At 50.2% G+C, this 17,790-nt stretch overlaps 2 protein-coding genes across 2 annotated transcripts; both read left to right on the forward strand.

Moving 5' to 3' along the window:
* The first annotated feature begins 4,083 nt into the window (after window positions 1-4,083).
* LOC120111845 (probable xyloglucan endotransglucosylase/hydrolase protein 23) lies at window positions 4,084-5,574 on the forward strand. Its single transcript, XM_039129854.1, has 3 exons — window positions 4,084-4,474; window positions 4,572-4,765; window positions 4,877-5,574. The coding sequence occupies exons 1-3, from the start codon at window positions 4,187-4,189 to the stop codon at window positions 5,277-5,279; spliced, it is 885 nt and encodes a 294-aa protein (XP_038985782.1). The 5' UTR covers window positions 4,084-4,186; the 3' UTR covers window positions 5,280-5,574.
* A 5,265-nt stretch (window positions 5,575-10,839) lies between these two features.
* LOC120111971 (putative sodium-coupled neutral amino acid transporter 10) lies at window positions 10,840-12,417 on the forward strand. Its single transcript, XM_039130546.1, has 3 exons — window positions 10,840-11,568; window positions 11,641-11,946; window positions 12,181-12,417. Exons 1-3 carry the CDS (start codon window positions 10,948-10,950, stop codon window positions 12,415-12,417), a joined length of 1,164 nt encoding a protein of 387 aa, XP_038986474.1. The 5' UTR covers window positions 10,840-10,947.
* Window positions 12,418-17,790: the final 5,373 nt, after the last annotated feature.

The following is a 17,790-nucleotide window of genomic DNA, read 5'->3' on the forward strand; positions in this document are numbered from 1 at the left end:
CTCTTACGTGCTCGATACTGCAGACAATCGAACCAAGCTGGATGCAAAGTCAAAGAAGTGCACATTCATTGGGTACGGTGGTGATGATTTTGGATACCGACTCTGGGATGCGACAGATCGGAAAGTCATCAGGAGCAGAAATGTTGTATTCAATGAAGAGGTTCTGTACAAGGACCTGCAGCAACAGACGGGCTAAGGCGACAAAGCTGTAAAATCGGAATATGCAGAGCTGGATGATGAAACAATGTCTCGAGACGATGAAGAAGTTGCTGAGCCAGTGGGAGAAGCACAGCAAGAAGAAGAACTGCCAGCTGATATCCCGATTGCTTTGCGCAAGGGTAAAAGAATCAGAAAAACTCCGTCTAGGTATGCTGACTCCCTACAATACTTGTTGCTTACGGATGGTGGTGAGCCAGAAAGCTATAAGGAGGCTTTACAAGTCAAAGCCAGTGACAAGTGGAAGCTTGCCATGGATGATGAAATGGATTCCCTATCATCCAACAGGACGTGGGACTTGGTTCCACTTCCGAAGGGGAAGAGAGCTTTGCACAACAAGTGGGTATACAGACTAAAGCTTGAACCAGATGGTTCTGAGAGGTTCAAAGCGAGACTTGTTGTCAAGGGTTTTCAGCAGAAGGAGGGCATTGATTTTGACGAGATCTTTTCTCCAGTTGTGAAGATGTCTACTATCCGGATGGTGTTGAGCATAGTGGCAGCCAAAGACTTACATCTTGAGCAGCTTGACATCAAGACTGCATTTTTACATGGCGACCTTGAAGAGGAAATCTACATGAAGCAGCCAGAAGGATATGTTGTGAAGGGGAAGAAAGATTGGGTGTGCCGACTTCAGAAAAGTTTGTACGGGTTGAAACAAGCGCCTCGTCAGTGGTACTTAAAGTTTGATCAGTTTATGCTGAAGAATGAGTTTCAGAGGTGTAATGGTGATCATTGCTGCTACTTTAAGGGATTAAAAAGCTCATATATCATTCTACTTCTGTATGTAGATGATATGTTGGTGGCAAGTGCCAACATGGGAGAGATTGTGAAACTGAAGAAACAATTATCCCAGGAGTTTTCAATGAAGGACTTGGGTGAAGCCAAGAAAGTCCTTGGGATGCGTATCAGCAGGGACAGGAAACTTAAAACGTTGAAGTTGTCTCAAGCAGAGTACATTGATAAGGTGCTGAAGCGGTTCAATATGGACGGGGCTAAAGCTGTGAGTACTCCGCTGGGCGCACACTTCAAGTTATCAAAGCAGGAGTGTCCGACTACGCAGAATGATCGAGATGAGATGAAGTATGTACCCTACTTATCAGCGGTCGGAAGCCTTATGTATGCCATGGTTTGCACGAGACCGGATATTGCCCATGCAGTGGGAGTGGTGAGCAGATACATGAGCGATCCAGGCCAGGAGCATTGGAGAGCTGTGAAGTGGATATTGCGGTATCTGAAAGAAACCAGAGACTTAGGACTATGCTATGGTGGTCCTGATGTTTGCCTATATGGTTTCGTGGATTCTGACATGGCTGGAGACATTGATGGCAGAAAGAGTACTACCGGGTATGTGTTCACGCTGGGAAGTGCTGCAGTTTCATGGGTTTCGAAACTACAGAAGATTGTAGCATTGTCTACGACCGAGGCCGAATACGTTGCTCTTACTGAAGCGAGCAAGGAGATGGTTTGGTTACAAAGTTTGATGAAAGAGCTTGGCATGGAGCAAGGCGATGCGAAGTTGTATAGCGACAGCCAGAGTGCTATACATTTGGCAAAGAATGCTGCTTTTCACTCAAGGACCAAACACATTGATATCAGATATCACTTTATTCGGTCACTCCTCGAAGAAGATTTTTTCCGGCTAGAGAAGATACATACAATGGACAACCGAGCAGATATGTTGACAAAGGTAGTTACTCTTGAGAAGTTGCACATATGTGCATCTTCTGTTGGTCTTCACAGCTAGAAGTGAAGACAGAGGTTCACACACATGGAGGATGATTGGAGATCATGTTGCTGATGGGGTTACGGTTGCTTCAGGCTTGTTTCTCGGCAAGTGGGAGATTGTTGAGAAAAATGTGCCTCGAAACTCGAAACGACTGCAAATTGAATTCGGCTCAAGTTTGCTTGAAAAAGTCTGTGCCAACTGAATGGAGTCGACTCCTGCAGAGCTGGAGTCGACTCCTATGAAGCTTGAGTCGACCCCAGGGATGAGAGGGTCGACTCGCATCTGCCACAGTGAAGAAACAGAGAGCAGTTTTCTGGGTTGCTTGCAGGAGTCGACTCCAGTCCTGCAGGAGTCGACTCCAGCTTTGCAGGAGTCGACTCCAGTCATGCAGGAGTCGACTCCAGCCCTGCAGGAGTCGACTCCAGCCCTGCAGGAGTCGACTCCAGCCCTGCAGGAGTCGACTCTCTCAGAAAGACAGAACGTGCCAGTTTCGGTGCTGATACTTGGAGTCGACCCGAGGATGTCCGAGTCGACTCGAACTTATCAGGAGTCGACCCCTGAAAGTGAAGAGTCGACTCCTGATCACGGGATTGATTGAAACGATGGCAAGATGGGTTTTTTGACTTAGGGTTTTTCGTAGGGAAGTTTCCTTATGTGTTGAAAACCTATAAATAGGGTTTTTTGGTGAACCCTAGGTGAGATGAGAGCGGCTGTAGTGAGTTTCTTTTGGAGTCCTATCTCTCTTGTAAGCCCTAGGTGTGCAATCTCCAACAGGAAGAGAGATCATTGTAACCCTTGCTGAATATATTGAAATCTGTGTGTGTGGCCTCCGTGGACGTAACCCGTATTGGGTGAACCACGTAAAATTATTGTCTTTGCAAAAGATTTGATTTTATTCTCTACTACTTCTTCTTCTCGATTCGTCTTTCCGCAGTTTGGACGCAGGAAAGGGAACAGTACGATCGAGGGTGAGTCCTTTCATCGCGCAACATTCTTCACTAATGACAAATTTCTCCAAGTCAAGTGATCTTTATAGCAACAAGTAGACATACCCATATAGAGATACAATTGAGCCGAGCCAAGTCGTGTAGCTAGAGACTAGTTCGACTCGATTTAAAATACTCGGATCTAAAATTCGACTTAAAATCGATAGAGCCATACTCGAGCTCAAATTTGGGCTTTTGTCATAATTTAAAAAATATATAATTTATATAAAAAATAACATAATACTATATTTTTAAATATTAAATTAATAATATATATTATAAAAAAATATAATATTATTAAAAAAAATATATACTCGGCTATCGGGTAGGCATGCGAGCTTTGGAGCTGAATATTCTACTGCAATCAAATTAAATTGAGTCGAGTTTGGATCCGGTCATGTACGCTGGCAGCTCAATAGCAGCTGTCAATCCTCTATGGGTCCGGCATCAGGCGTACGTGCATGAAGCTGCTTGCCGCGTTCCTTGGGCTCTCTCGGAGCAGGCCTGGGGTTCCGCGCAGCAGCCACGGGCATCTGACCAAAATATCGCAACCAAGCGACAGCTGGACCAAAACCAAAGGCAAAATATGGTAGAAAAATTTGGTTATGGTGGAGAGTGGGGAGTGAAAACACCAATGCAGCAGAGAACGACCGCATTACAACATGAATTAAGACAGACGACCGAGAAAGAAAGGCGACGCCTTTTCCAAGTGGTTTATCTTAGCGTGCTAGCCGCTGCTTCATTTCGTATAGCGATAATGCTTTCTCTTTCTTAGCGCTCCACCCCGCGGAGAACTCTGGTTGCGCTTTGGTTGGCTTTCTCTTATAGTCTATTTTCTCTGACGCAACCAAACGCCAGCTGGAAAGTGACTGCAGCAACCCACCTCATCGAAGGTACCCGGTGACTGAAAGCTGACCACGAGGTCCACGTCTATTTGCTGCTGCTGGTTCACCGCCAGACATCGCCCCACCCCACACGAAACCAGTCTCCACCACTTGCTTCACGAGTCTCGAGCCCCACTTTTTAATAATAAGAAGCCACCTTCGCATACCACTGTCGCCAATCTGTTGCCAACCCATGCCATAGCATCGAGGGGAGAACCATCCGAGGCCTTTCCTCGATCCCCTCATCACACATCGCCTCCCATGTATGTATATATAAACCCAGTAGCTCCTGCTGCCTTCTTCACTCCAGCAACACCAACATTCCCATCCTCTCTCTTCTACCGAAACAAGTCTCCCTTTGTTATCTCAACGTCATGTCAGCTGCTTCCCTCTCTACTGGTGCCATCATGGCTTTCTCTCTCCTCCTGCTAGCTTGCTCTTTCATGACCGCCGCCTCCGCTGGTAACTTGGACCAAAACTTCCAAATCACCTGGGGCGATGGGCGTGCAAAGATCCTCGAAAACGGGCAGCTCCTCACCCTCTCCCTCGACAAAGCCTCTGGCTCCGGCTTCCAGTCCAAGAACGAGTATCTCTTCGGCAAGATCGACATGCAGCTGAAACTAGTCCCTGGGAACTCCGCCGGCACCGTCACCGCCTACTACGTAAGTCCCCTTTTATAGCCACCAGGCATCGTCTAATCCGTCCTCCTTTGTATTATGACCGGAATTTGAAGAACTAACCAGGCATCTCTGCTCGCAGCTATCATCACAAGGACCGACCCATGATGAGATCGACTTCGAGTTCCTCGGGAACCTCAGCGGAGACCCCTACACGCTCCACACCAATGTGTTCGCCCAGGGGAAGGGGAACAAAGAGATGCAGTTCCATCTCTGGTTTGATCCCACCAAGGACTTCCACACCTACTCCATCCTCTGGAACCCCAGACATATCATGTGAGTTCTCAAATTCCGCATAAGTGATACTATCTATTACGAAAATGCTGCTTCCTCTCGTACATTTGAAACTAATGTCATGCTCGCCTTGGATTGTATTTATCCTTTCAGCTTCATGGTTGATGGCATGCCAATCAGAGACTTCAAGAATATGGAGTCCAAGGGTGTTGCGTTTCCGAAGAACCAACCCATGAGGATCTACTCCAGCCTCTGGAATGCCGATGACTGGGCGACGCAGGGCGGACGCATCAAGACCGACTGGGCGAAGGCCCCCTTCACCGCCTCGTACAGGAATTTCAACGCTGATGCCTGCGTCTGGTCCTCGGGTGCCTCCAACTGCCCTTCGAAGAAAGCTGGTACTGCTTCGGCCAGCAGCGACTGGTGGAATCAGGAGCTGGATTCCACGAGCCAAGGAAGGATGAGATGGCTGCAGAGAAACTATATGATCTACAACTACTGCACTGACCTCAAGCGATTCCCTCAGGGCCTACCTCCGGAGTGCTCCTTTGCCTGAAGAGAAATGGAATGTAGAGACCAATCACGCCCATTATTTCATTCATTTGTTCTCTATTGTCGCTTCAGTTCATAAATGGAGAGGAGTATGTACTTCCTCCATGTAAAGTGATGCCACGAATTTAAACGACAGAACCACGCAGAGTTTTCTTTATCATCCAGAAGAAACTGAGCTGCTTCTTTCCATAAGGATGCATATTTTGTACGGGAGTTAATTCGACTTGAAAGCCAGATAACAAGTTCCAAGTATTTGCGATACAGAGGAATACATAATGGACTAATCAAATGCATTTTCTCATAAGTTGAACTTCCCATCTAATTCTTCATCATACTCGAGCTCAAATTCGAGCTTTTGTCATAATTAAAAAAATATATAATTTACATAAAATATGATATAATACTATATTTTTAAAATATTAAATTAATAATATATATTATTAAAATATAATATTATTAAAAATATATATATACTCCGCGATGAGGCAGGCATGCGGGCTTTGGAGCTGAATATTCTGCTCCAATCAAATTAAATTGAGTCGAGTCTGGATCCAGTCATGTACCCTGGCAGCTCAATGGCAGCTGTCAATCTTCTGTGGGTCCGGCATCATGCGTACTTGCACGAATCTACTTGCCACGTTCCTTGCGATCTCTTGTAGCCCATGATCTACTCATTCCTCATTGGAAATGTTCTCAAGATAATATTGATAAGAAAGGATGAGCTATTCCTGCATATTCTTAAGTCAATAGAAGAAAACTACTTGCTAGCTGAAATAGTTCAGGTTCGTGAGTATTCAACTATACCCAGTTTAAACATGATGTGATATTCAATTGCTGATCTTTTTTATTTCATTTTTACGTTCAAAGTTGTGTATCCAACATGATAAGCATCTGTACTAATTTTCAATATAGTTTTGGAAGTTCTTACAGATTAGATGTTGCACTAATGTAGCATGTGAATGTAAATTCAGTAGGATGTTTGCAGCAAGGGACAAGAGAATGCAACAACTGTATTTTGCTTCTCGATATGAATGGATGAATGGAAAGATCGGTCATGATACAAATGTGGTTTACATGAGCTTGGTTAATGTTATGATGAACTAGTGGTAATTTACAGACTGAAGACCCATTCGCACTTTGGAATATGACATAGGATGAGCTTCTACTTTATCAAGCATGATGTTGGGTCATGAACTGGAAAATGTATTAAAATGCAGAGACAAAATTAAATGACTACGTGGCGTAGACTCAGAAGTGTCAGCTCGTATTGCGCAGCATGCATGATACGTAAATTGCCAGCTCCTCATCCGGCACATAGTAAATCATGGTCGCTTTGAGAAGTCATATACAAGTGCAATAATATGATATACATCATCTCAATCATATAAAGATGAACAAAAACAAATATCTCGTACATTAAATAATAATTTTATATCGCATGGAACCATCAGCAAGCAAGTTAATGGTGTTATAGGAGTTAATCTTGACCCACCAATATCTTTCCAAGCACAACGAGCAAATTAAGGAGAATGAACCCTAGTTGGAAGAACAAGTTTCTTGCCGTGGAACTAACTTAATTTAATAATTGCATCTCAGTTTTAGGAGTCGATCAGATAATTTAATGATTGCGTAGCTCTATTTTAATTGTCATATACCAAAAAAATCAAATTAATAATTTAAATCCTAGAGTACATGACTAAGCACAAAAGAATAAAGGAAAGATGGTGCATTACCTCGGGCGGAGGCAGATCTCGATCGATCGTTGCTTCGGGTCGGTCGGTCGGTCGATGCCCGTCTCCGAAGAGGAGGGCTGTCGCGAAGCTCGATCGAGGCTTGAGGGCTGCTCGGTTGGCGCCAGAAAGGAGGGAGGAGGAGGAGACCCTAGGGCGGAGGCGAAGCTCGAGAACAAATTAAAGAAGGAAAAAACACCCATGAATACACGATGAAGAGGAGGAAGAGGAGGAGAACAAGCGAGAAGGAGGGAGAGGAGAGGAGAAAAATATCTCGGGCGGAGGGGATTGAGGTCGGTCTGTCGGCGTCGGAGAGGAGGGAGGAGGAGAGGGGGTTGGGTCGGTCGGTCAGCGCCGAAAAGGAGGAAGGAGGTTGGGGTCGGACGGTCGATGCCGGAGAGGAGAAAGATGGGGGCTAGACCTGCTCAGCGTCGGAGAGGAGAAAACTAGGGCAGAATGAGGGCTCGGGGTTGGGCACTAGGTTTGGAGGGGGTCTTCGAATTTGATGACGCTTATAAGCGTCGTCTTAGGTCTTGACCTTCAACGACGCTTAAAAGCGTCCTCTCAGGTCCACTCCTGAGAAGCCCTCTTCAATAAAGGAGAAAACCACCCGGGACACATGCATGCTTGGCTTCCTACTCCCTGTTGTCTGAAAGTTTCTTCTCAAATCACTGCCAACTGCAGAGCCTCTTCCTCTCATCTCTGGGCTGCTCTTGCTGGCTCTTCCCTTGCAAACGGCCCATACTTTCCAGCGTCGTTTTAGCTTGAGTCCTATGACGACGCTTTTAAGCGTCGTTAGCTCTTTCAAATTGCCGACACTCATTAGAAGCATCGGCAAAATTTGGTACGGGAGCCAAATTTACCGATTTATCTCCTTAGCGTCGGCATTCAAGAGTCGGCTTAACTTCTTTTCTTTGTAGTGTTCTTTTCTTACTATAAAACAAAAACAAAAAAATCACCATCCCCCCTCCCCCACCCCCCCCACAAAAAAAAAAAAAACCAAACGAAACCAAAAATATCATCATCTTACCTCAACTAAAAAATAAATTTTAAGAATATTGAGTCTAAGACTCAACATAACTTAATATAGACATGAATCCTAAAATAGTTAAAATTAATGATTCATTTTCATAAAATTAGGAGTTGACAATGAACCAAGAGAGCAAGTAATTACACTAAACAAAACAAAACTATAAACCGAACTACAATAAGTTCCTCACTACGGATAAATTTCTCCAAGTCGAGTGACCTTTGCCACGATAAGTAGACATGTTCGTACATGATTGCAGTCGAGGAGAGCCAAGTTGGAAGCTAGAGAGTAGCTCGACTTAATTTAAAATACTCGGACCTGAAACTCGACTTGAGAACGATCGAGCCTTAATATCTAAGTTTGAATACTACTCGATAAAAAAAAAAAATTAATACTTAAGATCGGTTTGGCTCGACTTGAATATCAATCGAGCATACTCGATCTCAAATTCGAGCTTTTATCGTAATTTAAAAAATTATAATTTACATAAAATATAATATAATACTATATTTTAAAAATATTAAATTAATAATATATATTTGTTGCTGGAAATTGGACCCGGGGGCCGCCGCGAAGCCGGGGAAGGAGGAGCTCCGCTGCTGCAGGGGGCGGACGGCGGTGCGCCGGCCGGCTGCGTCCTCCGCCGCGGGGGGTGTGCAAGTCCGAAGAGGGGTGGTGCGTCCAATCCTGTCCTGTCCTGCAAAAAAGCCGGTGGCCGGGCCCCGGCGCCGGCCCTCCGATGCCTAAGTCAGAGGGGGCAAGTATGTGGAGAGAGCAGGGAAGAGAGTATGTGGAGAAGACAGAGAGAGCTTCGGGTTTTTCCTCCTATTTTTTTGTCCCCTTTTCTCTTCCCCCCAGGTTCCCTTTTATAGGAGGATTCGGTTACCTGGGAGGTGACAGGAGGTTTGTCCCGTTATGTGATAATTGGGCACGATTTGGCCCATTAATGGCGTGGTGGAAAAAAAAGGCCGAATCAGACCGGAACCAGGGAGTTGTCACGGTCGATCGGACCTGTTGGAGTGGTTGAACCGTCGGCCGTAGCGGGCCTGGGGTCTGTGGATGGTAAGTGCATTTATTACCGAATGAACCGGCGGTCAGGTAGAGCCATGCGCTCTGATGGTTCAGTGATCCGGAGATCGTCTTGGGCCGTGTTCATTAAATGACTGAGTGCATCGGAGACTTGAGAGAGTCTCATGCATTAATGGCAGGTCGTGCCGAATACCTGCGAAGATCTTATGCCTTGATGGCTTGGAGATAGTGGCAGGTCGCAAGCCGTAGGAGTTGTCAGTCCCTTGGACTTTAGGCGGAGGTTAAACATTTGGTTAAGGCATCGGCTCGGCAAGAGTGCCGAGCCGAGCTGGTCGCCCAATGGGGCGCCCTGTGGCGGGGTTGCTTCAAGTGCTCCTGGTTGGCGCCCTTTAGGCGAGCACCTTCTAGCAGAGCGCCTCGGCGCTGTCTTTGGTCGGCACTTTCTAACCGAGCAGTTTATTTTGGTTGGGCACCTCTTAGCGCGCACTCTGGTCGGCGCCCTCTAGTCGAGCGCCTTCCTGGTCGGCATCCTTTGGCCGAGCAGCTTTCCGGTCGGCGCTCTTCGGCCGAGCGCCTCTGTGGATATATGACTTAGGGTTTTTCCCCTAACACTAACCCCCGACTTCCGAGCTCCAGTTGGCTATCAGCTGGAGCGCGGGAAGTAGCTTTAATTGGGTCGTCACGAATTCCGAAAATTTTGATTTACTGTGCGTTTTGAATTATCGAACGCTTCGAGGAGCCTTTAATAGGCGGCGTCTCTTCTTTCCCGAAGAGCCTCATTATTGGGACACCTTTTGCGAAGCGTCCTCGCGTCGTGGGCTCATGATGGGGCCGCACGATCTTCGATTGCGGATGCCTTTCCGCACGATCCGATGGGGCGCTTCGACATTCGAAGCGCCAGCCCTAATTAAATGCGTCGTTCTGTCTTTTAGGCCGACACGTGTTATCATCTAACCAGGACGCAGCGCTTTCTTCGCTGATCCAGGCCGTTGGGGAGGTCTATATAAACTCTCCCCCGGCCCCCTGTCCTCTTTCTATTGCCTTCTGCTTCCAGCTTCCTATTCTCCCAGCCTTCCTCAGACCGAAGTCCCTTTTCTCCGGCATCTTTCCCAGGTCCCCCTTCTTTTTGATTTCCCTCTCTTGTAATGGGTTCTTTGCCTAGCGAAGTAGTATCCACCATGAGTGTCCTGGAGGTCGAGATGACCGAAGAGTGGTTTTTCCCTCTTCACGGGTTCCATTTGGAACCCGCCAGGCGAAGGGATCGGGTAACCGATCCTCCGGTAGGCCGGATCGGAGTGCACTCGGAGTCACTCTGGGCCGGCCTCCGATTTCCTCTTCACAGCTTTGTGAATGAGTTGCTGGCGGTATGCCAGTTGGTCCCGGCGCAACTCACTCCAAACGCTTGGAGGGCAGTGATGGGTTTCCTATCACTGTGTTTACTACAGGAGATTCCTACCTCTGTCCACGTCTTCTGGCGACTTTTTATTTTTAAGTCGAACCCGGGAGACGGGGAGTGGCTCTACATCGCCCTCCGGGTGGGTCGTCCACTTTTTCATGGTGCCCCCTCATCCATTCATGGTTGGAAGGAGAAATTCTTCTTCCTGGGTTCCGAACGGGCCTGGGGGTTTGACCCCAGGTGGAGGCCGGCCCAACTTAAATCCATCAACAGGCTCCCCCAGCTTTCTCCGCGTGAGCAGGAGATCTTCGATACCATCCGCAGCCTTGGGGACGGGATTTTGCTGAACGGCCTCATTAGCGAGGACGCCCTGGTGAACGTGGGCTTGAGCTCGGCACGTCCTCAGGGTAAGGATAGTTACAGCAACTTCTTATTTCCTTATTGTTCTAATGTTCTAATTTTGCTCATCTTTGCAGACATCGCAAAAATGGTGACCAAGAGCGAAGTCCTTTACGCCCGCTTCCAAAAGAGGGCGGCTGAACTCTCAGGAGAACCGACCGAGCCGAGGAAGAAAGCAAAGACCTCGGCGAAGACCTCGACGACCACAACCGTTGAGGCGCGCGCTTCTCGCCCCGTGCGCCCTGAGGCTGGTCGGGGAGAGGGCGTGGGCTCTGGCGGAGCCACAATGGCACCTCCGTGTCCGGTGCCGATTTCGCAAGTCCCTGGTCGGCGGGAAGCTCCAGATTCCGACCAGGGAGGGAGGACCTCAGCAGATCTGGCGCTCGCACGCCCCACCTCTACCACGCAGCGGTCCGGTCAGCCGTCTACTCGACCCCAATTCCCCAGCTCTGAGCCGGGGAATAGCCAAGAAGCAACGGGGTCGGCCGCACCCCGGCCAGCTGAGGCCGGTCTGGCGGGTCCTTCGGGTCCTCAGGAGCGGGTGCCTTACGCTCCTGGATGGGCTGTTTTCGAGGGCGACTCGGCCCTCGATAATGTACAAGTGGCGCGCGAAGTTCTTCGGGTCGCGCTGCTCCCGGCCGACCAGGCCAAAATTCGGTCCATGAACTACGGCGAGTTCATGGACTCCGCTATTTGCTCTTCCATCCGAGTAAGTCAGCTTTTATCTCTGTGCAAATTGGTGTTTCGGCTTAAAACTGTTTCTTACATGTCCCTCTTGCAGCGCCTCCACGAGACCGAGACGATGATTCACATCATCCAGGACTATCGGGACCGGGCCCGAAGGCATCAAAGGGGGCGCGAGGAGGCCGAAACAAAGTTCCTCGCGTCTGAGGCCGAGCAGAAAGTGCTTCAAGCGAAGCTAGGGGCGGCCGAAGACGAGGTTCGGACTCTGGTCGCCGAACTTGAAGAGGAGAAGGGCGCGCACTCTTTGACTAGGTCCGAAGTGCGCGCTGCGGAGGCCCGCCGGACGGAGGCCGAATCGTCGCTCGCTATACGCGAGCAGGAGGTGGGGGAGGCTCGAATAAAGGTCCGAGATCTCGAGATCCGTCTACTTGACGTGCAATCTCTGCTCGCGGATCGCGAAAGAGAAATAAAGATTTTGGAGCGGAAGGCCGCCTACCATGAGGCTCGGGAGAAGGAGGCCCGGGAGCAGGCCCAGGACGCCGTCAAGCTCTTCCGTGAGTCGGAGGAGTTTCGCGACCTCTTAGCAGAGGAGGGCGTGAACGGGTTAATCTAAGGCTTCCGGGATTTCCGCAACCAGTTGCGGCATCTTCTCCCGGATTTCGATGTAAACCTGCTCAAACCGGGAGCAGGGAGGGCGGAGGCGGAGGCAGAAAGTCCGGGAGCTGAGGCGGCCGTAGCCGATCCTGAAGCGACCGAGGTCGCCCCCGAGGCCGCTCCTATTATTGCCGAGGCCATTGTAGAGGTCTCGGCTGCTGAGCCGACCACTCCCGGGACCGCCGAGGCTGAGGTGGTCGAACTCGAACCTTTAGTGTAATTTTTGTTCTTTCTTGTAAGGTTGGGATGGCCTCCCATTCTTGTAAGGGCCAAACCCGAATTTTGTACTTAGCCTACGGGCCTTTTTGAAATGAATATGCATTTCTTATTGGAAACTCGTTTACGTAGCGTAGGTTTTCCAGCTCGGATCCGTTTTGAGTTCCGAGGACATGGGCTTTATGGCCTCTAATTTCGCCCGCCACAGGGTTTGGGTTTAGGTTCGGCTCGTCGAGCTCCATTGTTTGGTCCTCCAACTAGTTGGAGTATCGTTCACCCAAAGGGTTCGGGCTCGGAATTCAATCAAACTAGGGAAGTGGTTAGAGAAGCAGTAGCTGCTATGCGAGTTAGATCGGTCGACGTTTTGATGTAGATATAGTCGCCCTCTTCTCAAAGTCTTTCCGAGCCTAGTCCAATGCGACCAAGCCTTGGGGCGGTCATTAGGACTTAACTTTAGCGAAGTTAATTAACTTCGGGTCCGAGCCTTGAATTATCGGGGTCGGACCGAATTCTCTCCCCACAGATTGGTTGAATATTTGCCAACTCGTGACAGGGACTCACCAGCCTTAGCATGATAATGTGCCGGTGTCGTGAGCATTCTTTCGCCTAGGCGATTGCAAATGCTTTCTGCTCGGAGTCCATTCTTCAAGGACGTCGGCAGAGATCCGAAAACGAAAATAATGTAAAGACATTAAATAAATGGTACCTTGTACCGTATGCGTCCTGGCGCCGAGGTGACTGAAGGCGCTTCTCTGCTCGGACTCCATTCTTCGAGGACGTCGGCAGAGAAATCCATAGATAGATAAAATAATGCCGACAATAAATAAAATGCGTCCGTGCGCCGAGGCGACTGGAGACGCTTCTCTGCTCGGACTCCGCTTCTTGAGGACGTCGGCAGAGAAATCCATAGATAGATAAAATAATGCCGACAATAAATAAAATGCGTCCTTGCGCCGAGGCGACTGGAGACGCTTCTCTGCTCGGACTCCGCTTCTTGTACCGTTTGCGTCCTTGCGCCGAGGCGACTGAAGACGCTTCTCTGCTCGGACTCCGTTCTTTGGAGACGTCGGCAGAGAAAAGTCCAAGAATAAAATAATGTAAAGACATTAAATAAATGGGTACCTTGTACCGTGTGCGTCCTTGCGCCGAGGCGACTGAGGACGCTTCTCTGCTCGGACTCCGTTCTTCGAGGACGTCGGCAGAGAAATCCAGAAATGGAATAGCGGGCCGAGTTCGTTGGCTGAAGCCGGTAAAAAATGAGCCGAGCTTGCTTGGCCAATAAAGACAACATCCCAACGTATCGGGGCATCCCGGCCGAGGTCGGGGTAGGAGCACGAGCCGAGCTCGTCCGGTCAGAGGACCGCTACTCAATAATCGATGGAGCACGAGCCGAGCTCGTCCGGTCAGAGGACCGCTACTCAATAGTCGATGGAGCACGAGCCGAGCTCGTCCGGTCAGAGAGGACCGCTACTCAATAGTCGATGGAGCACGAGCCGAGCTCGTCCGGTCAGAGAGGACCGCTACTCAATAGTCGATGGAGCACGAGCCGAGCTCGTCCGGTCAGAGAGGACCGCTACTCAATAGTCGATGGAGCACGAGCCGAGCTCGTCCGGTCAGAGAGGACCGCTACTCAATAGTCGATGGAGCACGAGCCGAGCTCATCCATGGAGCACGAGCCGAGCTCGTCCATGGAGAGCGCACCATAAACTCATGGACATCTTCAGGGAGTCCACGCAGGTACTCCATCATCCCGAGGTATCAGGGCATCCCAACCGTGGTTAGGGAAGAATAAACCTGATGCCATGAGATAATCAAGAAAATTGGTGAGCTCGGAATAAGTTCGCAATCCATCAGTTTACCGTGAAATGAAATTTATAGAGTGAAATTCATAAGATGAAATTTAATAGTTGAATGATAAGGGACCCCTTAGGGTTCTACTGGTGGTACACGCGGAGATTTTCAGAGCTCCAGCTCCGCGGAATGGGAGTCCCATCTAGAGACTCCAATTGATAAGCTCCGGGCCGGCGAATGCGCGTGATTCGGTATGGTCCTTCCCAATTCGGGGCCAGCTTCCCTCGCTCAGTTGGTCGGGAGGTTTCAGCTCTTCTTAGGACAAGGTCCCCTGGTCTGAAAGATTTGACTTTGACCCTGGCGTTGTAGTACTGAGCTGTCTTTTGTTGGTACCTCGCCATACGCACTCGGGCGACCTCCCTTGTTTCCTCGATCAAGTCGAGGTTGCCTCTGAGCTGCGAAGAGTTAGAGCTAGCATCGTGGTGCTCGACTCTTGGAGAGGGGAGCCCAATCTCTAGTGGAATGACGGCCTCCGTCCCATATGTCAGGTTGAAGGGAGTCTCGCCGGTGGGGACGCGGAACGTAGTCCGGTAAGCCCACAGGACATTGTATAGGTCTTCGACCCACTGTCCTTTGGATTTGTCGAGCCTGGTTTTGAGACCCTGCAAAATAGTACGATTTGTTACCTCGGTTTCTCCGTTTGTCTGAGGATGCGCGACCGAGGTGAAGCGGTGGTCAATGCCAAGCTCGGAGCAGAATTCTCTGAAATGGATGTTGTCGAACTGGCGACCGTTGTCAGAGATAAGGATGCGGGGAAGCCCGAATCTGCAAATGATGGACTTCCAAACGAAATTCCGCATCTTCTGCTCGGTTATCCGGGCGAGGGGCTCAGCTTCCACCCACTTAGTGAAGTAGTCGATGGAGACGACCAGGAACTTTCTTTGCCCGGTGGCCAGAGGAAATGGCCCGAGGATGTCAATTCCCCACTGGGCAAAAGGCCAAGGGGAGCTGATAGAAGTCAAAAGAGCCGAGGGCCGGCGCTGAACGTTGGCGTTCCTTTGGCACCGGTCGCATCTCTTGACGAAATCCATAGCATCCTTCTGGAGTGTCGGCCAATAATACCCTTGGCGCAGAATTTTATGGGCCAAGGCTCGTCCTCCCAGATGGTTTCCACAAATTCCTTCGTGGACTTCGCGCAGGGCATAATTAGCTTCCGTTGGGCGAAGGAATCTGAGAAGGGGAGAGGTGAAGGATTTCCGATAGAGCTTTCCCTCGTATAGTATGTATCGGGTGGCGAGGCGCTTGATTCGGCGAGTCTCTCGTACATCAGCAGGGAGAGTTTCGTCTTGCAGATAGCTGATGAGTCCATCCATCCAGCTTGGCTCGAGCTCGGTGCAGAGGGTCCGCTCGGTCTCGTCCGTGCTGGGCTTTTGGAGATATTCCAGGACTGCCCCTTTGGGAAGCTCGCTCATGCGAGAGGACGCCAGCTTTGATAGCCGGTCGGCCCTGAGATTCTCCGACCTGGCAATATATTGGACGTGGAAAGAGTCCAAGGTCGAGGCGAGATCCCGTACCTTCTGGAGATTCTTCTGCATGGTCGGGTCTCTAGCTTCGAAGTCGCCCACAATTTGGTTGACGACGAGCTGGGAATCACTGAAGGCCTTCAAGTCCTTCACTCCTAGCTCTTTGGCTAGCTTAAGCCCGGCGACGAGCGCTTCATACTCCGCCATATTATTGGAAGCAGGAAACTCGAGGCGCAGGGCCTGCTCGGCGACCACCCCCTCCGGGCTGGTGAGAATAAATCCTGCTCCACTACCCTCCGAGTTTGAAGAGCCATCGACATGTAGAGCCCATGTAAAACTCGGGGTCTGCTCCAGCGGTGGCTCAGGTTCAGGCTTGACCTCATCTGGTATAGTGCACTCGGCCATAAAGTCTGCGAGTGCTTGTGCTTTGATCGCCTGTCTGGGCCGGTACTCAATGTCGAATTCCCCGAGCTCAATGGCCCATTTAGTGATCCGACCCGCACGATCCGATCTTTGCAGGATCTGCTTGATCGGCTGGTCAGTCAGCACGGCCACTGTGTGAGCTTGGAAGTAGGGTCGGAGCCTCCGAGCTGAGATGACCAAAGCATAGGCGGTCTTCTCAAGCTTGGAGTATCGGGTCTCAGCATCCCTTAAGACCCGGCTGGTGTAATACACCGGTTTCTGAAGTTTCCCCTCCTCTCGGACCAGGACCGAGCTTACTGCTACAGGGGAGACAGCTAAATACAAGTAGAGGAGCTCACCCTGTTGAGGCTTCGTGAGTAGAGGAGGGGAAGCCAGCAGGTGCTTGAGCTCTTCAAAAGATTGCTGGCACTCGTCCGACCACAAAAAGTTCTTCGGCTTCTTGAGGGCTGCAAAGAATGGAAGGCAGCGCTCGGCCGAGCGGGAGATAAACCTCCCGAGGGCTGCCACTCGGCCCGTGAGCCGCTGTACCTCCTTGACCGTCCTGGGAGGCGTCATCCTTTGGAGGGCTCGGATCTTCTCTGGATTGGCCTCGATTCCTCGTTGTGTAATGATGAAGCCGAGGAATTTGCCGGAGGTGACCCCGAATGCACATTTAGCTGGGTTGAGCTTCATCTGGTACTTTCGGAGTGTGGAGAATGCTTCATTGAGGTCGGCTATGTGGTCTTGCGCCGCCTTACTTTCACCAGCATGTCATCCACGTAGACCTCCATGTTTCGGCCTATTTGGTCTTTGAAGATCCGGCTGACCAGCCTTTGATAAGTCGCCCCGGCATTTTTTAGACCGAATGGCATCACTTTGTAGCAGTAGGTTCCCCCGTCGGTGATGAAGGCTGTCTTTTCCTCGTCTTCTGGCGCCATGCGGATCTGGTTATATCCGGAAAAGGCGTCCATGAATGCCAGCAGCTCGTGACCCGAGGTGGAGTCCACGAGCTGGTCTATGCTAGGAAGTGGAAAGCTGTCCTTCGGGCAGGCTTTATTCAGGTCGGTGTAGTCCACGCACATACGCCACTTCCCGTTGGCCTTCTTGACGAGGACCACATTGGCGAGCCACTCCGGGTAAGCTATCTCCCGGATGAATCCAGCTTCAAGGAGTTTGCTGACCTCCTCGGCTGCTGCTTGCTGTCGTTCAGGGGCGGCGCCTCGCTTCTTCTGCCTCACGGGCTTGCTGGTTGGCTTTACTTGGAGCCGGTGGACCATGATCTCTGGATCTATCCCCGGCATGTCTGCAGGCGACCATGCGAAAACATCCATGTTGTCTCGCAGGAAGTTGACGAGGCGACCCCTCTCGTGCTCGCCAAGGCCGGAGCCGACCTGCACGGTTAGCTCGGGAGAGTTCTCACGTAGAGGAACCTGAATTAATAACTCACCGGGCTCTACCCGCTCTTTCTGGGGGTTGGCCCGTGCCTCCATAACCTCGGTTGAGGGCTGGTCAGTCGCTGGGGCAGGCACCTCGGCGGGTCGCTTTGCCTCGTGGGTCGCCAGGTAGCATCGCCTTGCCACCATTTGGTCTCCTCGGACTTCGCCGACCCCCTGGCTGGTGGGGAATCGCATCAGCAGGTGGTGAGTTGAGACCGCTGCTCG

This window comes from Phoenix dactylifera, chromosome 9 (assembly GCF_009389715.1).
Source record: "Phoenix dactylifera cultivar Barhee BC4 chromosome 9, palm_55x_up_171113_PBpolish2nd_filt_p, whole genome shotgun sequence".
In the NCBI taxonomy this organism is placed as follows: Eukaryota; Viridiplantae; Streptophyta; class Magnoliopsida; order Arecales; family Arecaceae; genus Phoenix; species Phoenix dactylifera.

Coding starts and splice junctions, on each gene's coding strand:
- LOC120111845 (XM_039129854.1), top strand. CDS start 4,187: ATGTCAGCTGCTTCCCTCTCTACTGGTGCCATCATGGCTTTCTCTCTC. Junction 4,475..4,571: donor GCACCGTCACCGCCTACTAC/GTAAGTCCCCTT, acceptor CTCTGCTCGCAG/CTATCATCACAAGGACCGAC. Junction 4,766..4,876: donor TGGAACCCCAGACATATCAT/GTGAGTTCTCAA, acceptor TTATCCTTTCAG/CTTCATGGTTGATGGCATGC.
- LOC120111971 (XM_039130546.1), top strand. CDS start 10,948: ATGGTGACCAAGAGCGAAGTCCTTTACGCCCGCTTCCAAAAGAGGGCG. Junction 11,569..11,640: donor CTATTTGCTCTTCCATCCGA/GTAAGTCAGCTT, acceptor TCCCTCTTGCAG/CGCCTCCACGAGACCGAGAC. Junction 11,947..12,180: donor TGGGGGAGGCTCGAATAAAG/GTCCGAGATCTC, acceptor TTCCGCAACCAG/TTGCGGCATCTTCTCCCGGA.